Below are 8,077 nucleotides of genomic sequence, written 5' to 3' on the forward strand. Positions count from 1 at the left end.
CAATATCGTAAAATATTTGAAAGCATGTTTTTTAATGGCTCTATAATGTTCCTTTGTGTCCCACATACTGTAACATGTTTTTACCAATACCCTGTTGTGGAACACTAGGGCCTTGTGAGATCCTAGTGCATCTCTGATGATTCCTTATGTTACATTTTTACAAGTGCATTCAATGGGCAGAGGCTGTGCACATCTCCAGGGACCACTGGGGTGATTAATTGGCATCTGTTCTTCTCTTTGCAGCAGCCCACTCACCCTGTGTACAATATTGGGCCAGATAAGGTGATCCAGGCCACCATGCACTTTCTGCAAAAGCCAGTTCCAGGCTTCGAGGAGCATCAGGATGAGGCAACAGCAGAGCCTGCCACTGACTAGAAGACATGGTGTCCCGCAGCTCTGTGTTCACCCACCTCCCCAGTCAGACCAAGGTTGATACATTTCGATACATACTGCATTCTGTGCTGCACAAGCCTTGGCCGCTGTGAAGCTTGGTTCTCTGTCCTTTCTTGTTAAACAAAACAAAACTGATGGCTCTGTGTTTAGAGAACACAGTGGTGTGGTTTTTAAAAAATTCTTTCCACTCCTGTCCAACCAAAAATCTTCAGCCACGCGGCATCTGAACCCGCTCTGGCCTGGCCAGGGTTGGTTGGAGAACATGCAGCTCTCCAGTGTGACCGTCGCATCGAAGTGAATGATGTTTATGAGTGTTACGGCATCTGGAGTTGCTGCTGCGATTCCTCTTTGTGCCACCGTTAAGTCACCAGGAAGGTGGCCTCCGTGGGTGGAAATAAGTCTGCTCCATGCCTAGGCAGGGGCTTTGGGTCCCACCAAAATGAATTCTCCAGGAAAAGACATGATGGTACTTCACTCAGAGGTGCCCAAGGCGCTCACCTCCCAGCCTGGTTGCTTGCAAGGGGAAGGAGCTGGGGTGGGAGGAGAAAGGTCTCGGGAGGTGTGAGTCCCTCCCTGGCCACACTGGGCACTGACCACACATCTCCAAGGCCGGGTTGGGCAGGTGCATGGGCAGGATTTGCTTTAGCCCCACTTGTGGTGACTTAGACCCGGAAAGCCAATTATGAGTGGAAAATGAACCTCTAGTTCAACTCTGTGCCAGAGGAAGCAGCCCCAGAGCGCCGCCCCTCCCACCCCCAGGTGCCCCGAAAAGGCCCTCTGAGGACCGCAAGGCAGCACCTTCAGCCTGTGGCCAGTCTGTTTCCATCTGTCTTCCACTGACTCCCAGCCTACCCTCCTCAAAGACGGTGTTGTCTTTTCTCACCCCAATTATTAACACTACTAAGAAGGACTTTCACCTTAATTTCTGACTCAGGATTTATTCACATCCTGCCCACTCCAGGCTCAGAGAAATAAAGCCAAGCACTAGATAAGCTGGGTGCTGCTGAGGCAGTAGCCGCGTAAACCTGGCCGGGGCAGGGCTGAGCGCTGCCTGCTGTGTTCAGCCTGGCAGGGCCTCTGCTGCCCTCACAGAAGAACCCTTTCTCAGTCAGTGGGGTCTTGAGGAGTTGGCTCACTTGTCCACTGCTATGGTCACAGCAAGCTCCAAGTCGCCGGTCTGGCCTTTCCATAAGCAGCCATGGACTGTGGGCAGATGGGGGCCTGGAGATGCAGCATAAGGCTCTTCTCAAAAACTCTGGCCATCTGCTGCCTCTAATTCCCTAGTGCTTTGGTGTATTGGGCTATGTATTACCTCCTTGAAATAGTAAAAGAATAACCTTTTCTATGATGTCTCTCATTTGTGACTGGTACCAAGAAAATTCCTTCCGAGTGCCCAGCGTTCGGAGTTCTGCAGCTTGCTCGTGGGTCGCCAGGCTCCTCCTATGTGCGACTGCAGGCCGGGCGAGTCGGTAGTTACGAAGAGGTCTGACTTGCCTTCCTTCCTCACATCCCTTCTCCAGTCGAGGACAAGGAGGGGAAAAGCGTGCTGGAGCACTTCCGTTTGTCCCAGCACTCCACACACAGTTTCAGGGTCTGGGAGTCTGTCTCCTCCACCTGACTACGAGCAGGGACTGCGCTCCAGAGCCCTCACGCAGGCACTCAGCAGCAGGTGGGGTGGGTGACGGGGACGGGTTGGAATCCTGTGTCACCCGGCGTTCCTCGTCTGGCCAGAGACCCTCTCCCAGGGAGAAGCCAAGAAGGCGGGTGCTCTGTGGCCTGCCCCTCCTTGACAGGAGAGGAGAGGGTACCCTCAGAGGTGGAGCATGAGCCAGAGCCACGTCCTGGAATGTAATTCCTGCGCCCCTGCTGTTTTTTGCTGGGATAACAAAAGTTCAGGCGACAAAGCAACATATTGAAATGCACCCTTCCCATCGCTACAACAAAAAGCCAGACCCTCTACCACCACTAGCCTCAAGGTATTACGAGATTAATTGCAGTGATAATTGGTGTGGTTAAGAGACAGAAGGGATTGCTTCAGTCTGAACTGGCTTTATACCAAGGAGGGAGGATTTGAGGTGGGCCCCAAAGGGTAGGGGAGTTTACACTGGCATATCCATGAGACTTCTCTCTGCTCCCATTCGGGTCTGGAGGGTTTCCCAACTTAAAGAGCATTCAAAGTGGGTCCTGCAGGTAGATTCTCAGATTATCATGTGGATCCTTAAGTCGGAGGCACTTACATAGCATTCAAGGTAGGTTGCCCCAAATAAATATTCCCCCTATCAATAAAGAAATATAAGCCGGCTACAGATCTCTATATCCAGATGGGCCCCAACGTCCCCCTTGGAACTGTCTTGTACCCACCTTGAATGCTGTGTAAGTTGGGAAGCCTTCCAGACCCTACGGTGAGCAGAAGGGGGACCTCGTGGATAAGCCAGCGTGGACTTGCCTGAGATAACAATACCAGTCAACAGTATTCCTAAACTGCCCTCTGTTCGTGGTGTCGTTTCTGAGTTAGAAGCCACTAGTTAGATTCTGGCCACTGTGTTGTGACAATGCAGGAGTGTCCTTGAGGAAGCCACTTCTCAGGAAGACCTCACACAAAAGCAGAGGCCGTAATATTAAATAACAGTTCCACGACGTCCTGCCATGGAGGACTAGCCTTAGATTTTGGTATGTTGCCTCCTGGTGATTTAACTTGGCAGAGAGATGGAGTTTAGAAGCCCCCGGCAGGGTGGTTGCTTACGTGACCCTGGCTATTTCACCGCTATTAACTGTGCTGTGTTTCTGGCAGGAGCTTGATAGCCGGGAACTAAACATGGAGCTTCTTAGTGCACTACATTGTTGGCAGAAGTGGAATCCATTGGCATCAGAAGTCAGAGGTGTACAGATAACAATGCTGACATTCCATTATGAAAGCAAAAGAACTTGTCTCTTCTTTCCACCATGTTTACATTGATCCCACCTCCTCATGGAAGAGGGTCACTGGGCTACGTGCAGGAAATAGCCAGTAGCTTCAGCATCCCGAGTCAGAGGAAAGGGTAATGGCTGGGGTGGGAAATGACTGTTCTTAGGCCTGCAGGCTTCCTAGACCCTCTGTGGCCAGGGCTGCTAAGATACAGGCACTGCAGAGACCAAATCTTAACAAAGACATAGGATGTCTCGTTCACCGTCTGGGATAAGTTCGGTACAATGAAAGTCTGCTCTCCTAACGCTGATAATAGGGCTTGATGTTAATACAAGGATACGGAGGTCTATGATGGAGGGCTGTTCAGTGTTGCTTTCATTTGGGGATGCAGGTATTCATTTTGGGGAAGTATTTTGCTAATATTTTGTTCTTCCATGATTTGCACCAGGGGGCAGCAAACTTTCTCTGTAAAGGGCCAAACTGCTAAATATTTTAGGCTTTGCAAGCAACTACTCAACTCTGCTTTACCACTGTAGTACAAAACAGCTGCAGACAAAGCATGGCTATGCTCCAATAAAACTTTATGAAAACATGGTGGGCCAGATTTGGTCCATGGGCTGTAGTTTGCCTACCCTGATCTAGACTAAATCCCATCCATATTCATTTAGCATTTTTCTGCATCTTTTCATGGCTGGGATGCTTTCCAGGTACATAATATTAGTGTTAAATGACAAAATGTACTTGGTAAAGTTCGGCCCAAACATTTTTTGTTGTTGTTGGTTTTTTTTTTGGGGGGGGCGGTACGCGGGCCTCTCACTGTTGTGGTCTCTCCCGCTGCGGAGCACAGGCTCCGGACGCGCAGGCTCCGGACGCGCAGGCTCAGCGGCCATGGCTCACGGGCCCAGCCGCTCCGCGGCATGTGGGATCTTCCCGGACCGGGGCACGAACCCATGTCCCCTGCATCGGCAGGCGGACTCTCAACCACTGCGCCACCAGGGAAGCCCCCGGCCCAAACATTTTAGCCACCCACATGCACTGCTCAGGGCATTCATTGCCCTTGAACGGGAAGGAGAATTGTATGATTTAAGGAATTGTTGCAACTGACAGAAAACCTGACCCAAACAGGCTTAAAGCAAAGAGGAGATGTGTTGATTCATAAACTGAATCGTCCAGGAAGTAGCTTGGCTTTCTGAGTGGCTTCAGTGGCTTTCTTTCCAGCTTTCTGTATCGGCTCCAGTCTCAGGCTCCCTCCATGTGGTTCTACAATGGCAGTAGCAATAGCTCCAGACCTTACATCCTCAGGGTCAAGTTGAGCAGACAAGAGCAGCTGGCGCTGTCTTCCCAGTGAGTATCATTGCGTTTCACTGCCTCTGATCAAGCCAAGTGCCTTTCTGAGATGCAATCCTGTGGCCAGGAGATTACAGTGCACTGATGGATCAAATGCTTCATCCACGAGTGGGAAATGGGGCTCCATCAGAAGCACATAGTCCAAAAATGGGGAAGGAATGAAGCCCCAGTGCAAATTAGGGTTGTAGTCAAAAGGGGGAGATGGATGCTCGAGAGGCAAAATCACCACGTTCTCTCCCATGGTGGATTCTAGAAACCTGTAGTGGACACTGTGGCATCCATTCCTCCCCTCCCCAGCTGTGGCAGCCAAAAGGCTTGTGTGGGTGTGTCCCCCCTCCTACCTCCAGGCTGGGCCCTGATTGGCCTAAACCAATCATTTTAATCCATCCCTCGGCTTGAGTAATTTGTTCAGGTTTAATAATAACCAGGCCTAAGCCAATCAGCACGGTCTGTCCTAGCCTCAGTGACTGATTCAGAGCCAAGGATGTGGCCTAAAATAGACCAAAGAGAGAGAAGCCCTGGACATTTGATGACAGGGGAAAAGCAGTTCTCGCCTATTAGAGATGGTGGAATGTGTGGCCTGGGACTCCAACCACCATTTTCCTACCTAGAAGGAAGCCAGTCCACACAGACTCCCTGAGACACCGAGAAACACGGCCAGAACCCTGTCACATGACTCCTGCAGCCTGGATCTGCCTCTGCATTTTTCAGCTGTGTAAGCCAGTCTGAGTTGGATTTACTATTTCTTGCCACCCAAAGCATCCTGATACACAGAAAACTCTATTCCGGATTAGCCCCAGAGCCATGAACTCCTTACCTTCTGCCTGAAGGATGCTGATCGTTCTTGTCACCTCCATCCAAACAACCCCTGAGAGAGAGCCTCCTGGTCACTGTCTCTCCTCATTTGATCCTTGACTCAACCTCATGAGGTGGGTGAGGCAGGTGTGTGTCTGCATTTTACAACTGGAGAAACAGGTCAGAGAGCTTAAGTGACTCACCCAAGGTTTCCTAGCTATCAAGTAGTGGAGTCTGAACCTGAACCCAGATCTGCTGCCTCCAAAGCCCATGTGCTTCCACCACCCCAGGTCTCTGAAATGGGCGGCCTCGGGGGTAGGGAGCAGTAGCTGAACATGCACGAGTTAGCTCCAGCGGTGGATGACCGAGGCCCTGAATGCCTGCTCCCATCTTCCACCAGGACAAGGATGGTGACAGCGAACAGCAGGGGCAGGCTCACCTCACCCTTCTAACCCGCTGCTCACTGTCTGTCAGGTCCCTGGCATAGAGCAACGCCCCCTGCACCAAATGCATGCCACCCCGGTGCAGAGTGTGATGCTGCGTGAGTCACAAGCAAGGCGCCGGTGAGGCAGTCTTCCCGGGAGCTGACCACAGCCAGCCTTCTCCACTCCAGCCCGGCATGCCTAACTGGTTCCTGGACATCCTCTTTCACTTCCTCGCAACAACCTCTTTGCCTCTGCTTTTTACCTGCTGGTGCAGGAGGTTCAGAGGACGGGGCCAGGCGGCTGATGTTCCTCCCTCCTACTTCTCGGGCACATCCAAGAAGAAAGCCAGGCAGGCGGGCAGAGTGCTCATCACCAGCCCAACTTAATGGGAAGCTTTCTCTGCCCCCTGCAGAAACACAGATGTGGAAAAATAACAACAATGACAATAATGCATTTTAAAAAACAAACTTGCACTGAGTTCCCATATACCCCCGAGTCAGTTCCCCCTCTTGTTAGCATCTCATATGATACATTCATCCTAACTACTGGCCAATATTGATATATTAACTAAAGTCCATACTTTGTTCAGAATCCTTAGTTTTTACCTGATGTCCTTTCTCTGCCCCAGGATCCCATCCAAGATACCTCATTACATATAGTCATTATGTCTCCTTAGGCTGCTCTTGGCTGTGACATCCTTAGACTTTCCTTGCTTTGAATGACCTTGACAGTTTTGAGGACTCGTTAAGTATTTTGCAGAATGTCCACCAACTGGGATTTGTGTCAATTTTTTCTGATTAGACTGAGTTTGGGGGGAGGAACACCACAGAGGTCACGTGCCCTCTGATCACATCCTATCAATGGTACATGCTATCAACATGGCTCATCACTAATGCTGTTAACCCTGGCCACCTGGCTGAGGCTTGCCAGGTTTCCCCACCATAAGGTTCCTCATTCTTCCCCTTCCCCTGCTGTTCCCTTTAGAAGGAAGTCCGTGTGCACAGCCCACACTTAAGGGATGGGGAGTTATGCCCCACACCCTTGAGGGTAGAGTAGCTACATAAATTATTTGGAATTCTTTTGTTTGGGAGGTTTGTCTGTGCTCCATTTATTCAATCATTTATATCAGTATGCACTCATGAATATTTATTTTATACTTCAAGGTGCACGGGCTTCAGTAGTTGTGGCACGTGGGCTCAGTAGTTGTGGTGCATGGGCTTAGTTGCTCCGTGGCATGTGGGATCTCCCCGGACCAGGGCTCAAACCCGTGTCCCCTGCATTGGCAGGCGGATTCTGAACCACTGCGCCACCAGGGAAGTCCCTACATTAGGGTTTAGTATTCTACTCTCACCACCTTTGGTCACATTAAATTCTTTCCATAATAAAAGGTATTCCATTTTTGTTCTCTCTTTTTTTTTTTTGCGGTATGCAGGCCTCTCACTGTTGTGGCCTCTCCCATTGTGAAGCACGGACTCCGGACGCACAGGCTCAGCGGCCATGGCTCACGGGCCCAGCCGCTCTGCGGCATGTGGGATCTTCCCGGACCGGGGCACGAACCCGTGTCCCCTGCATCGGCAGGCGGACTCTCAACCACTGCGCCACCAGGGAAGCCCAACATTTTTGTTCTCTTGGATGTGGGACTTCATGTTGCCATATGCTGTACCTGTGATGGCCTGGGCCAATGAGACAAAGCGGGTGACAGGAGCCTGGGACTTCAGCTACCAGAGTCAGAGCAGACTCAGTGGCACAGCTCTCTCAAGGGGAAGGCTGGGTGCACCCTGGGGCTGCAGGGACTCTGCTGCCCAGGCGTGCTGACCAGTGCCTGGCAGGAGCGTGGTGAGTGCCCTGCAGTGGCCCCTCTGTGAGGGGGATGATGATGGGGATGATGACATGGGTACCCTGGAGACCTACACCATGCTCCCAAGGAAGGTGAACGCTTCACTGGGCTCCACCCCTCGAGTCCCTCCCCTCCGTCTCGAGAGCAGTGGCTGCCTTGGGCCTGGATCCCACGGTGGCCAGTCTACGTGGTGGGATGTGAATGGTTAGCCATCCCGTGCAGGGGCGAGGCTCTGGCCCACCTTCCTTTCACCCATAGCCTCCACCCAGCTTCTCTGCCGGCTGCACCGGGAGCCCGGGGCTGGTTCTGCTCAGGTAGGAAGGAGAGCGCAGCAAGAGCTTGAGAAGCAATGACCTGGCCCTGTTCCCTGCCCCT

At 51.7% G+C, this 8,077-nt stretch overlaps 1 protein-coding gene across 1 annotated transcript in view; it reads left to right on the forward strand.

Moving 5' to 3' along the window:
* The window catches only part of FNTB (farnesyltransferase, CAAX box, subunit beta), an 84,329-nt gene extending 82,593 nt beyond the window's left edge, over positions 1–1,736 (forward strand). The window contains exon 12 of the mRNA XM_030855235.2: positions 244–1,736. Coding sequence (XP_030711095.1) covers positions 244–375 — 132 coding nt within the window. The 3' untranslated portion in view covers positions 376–1,736. The remainder of the gene's footprint in view (positions 1–243) is intronic.
* Positions 1,737–8,077: the final 6,341 nt, after the last annotated feature.

This window comes from Globicephala melas, chromosome 2, assembly GCF_963455315.2.
Source record: "Globicephala melas chromosome 2, mGloMel1.2, whole genome shotgun sequence".
Taxonomy (NCBI): Eukaryota; Metazoa; Chordata; class Mammalia; order Artiodactyla; family Delphinidae; genus Globicephala; species Globicephala melas.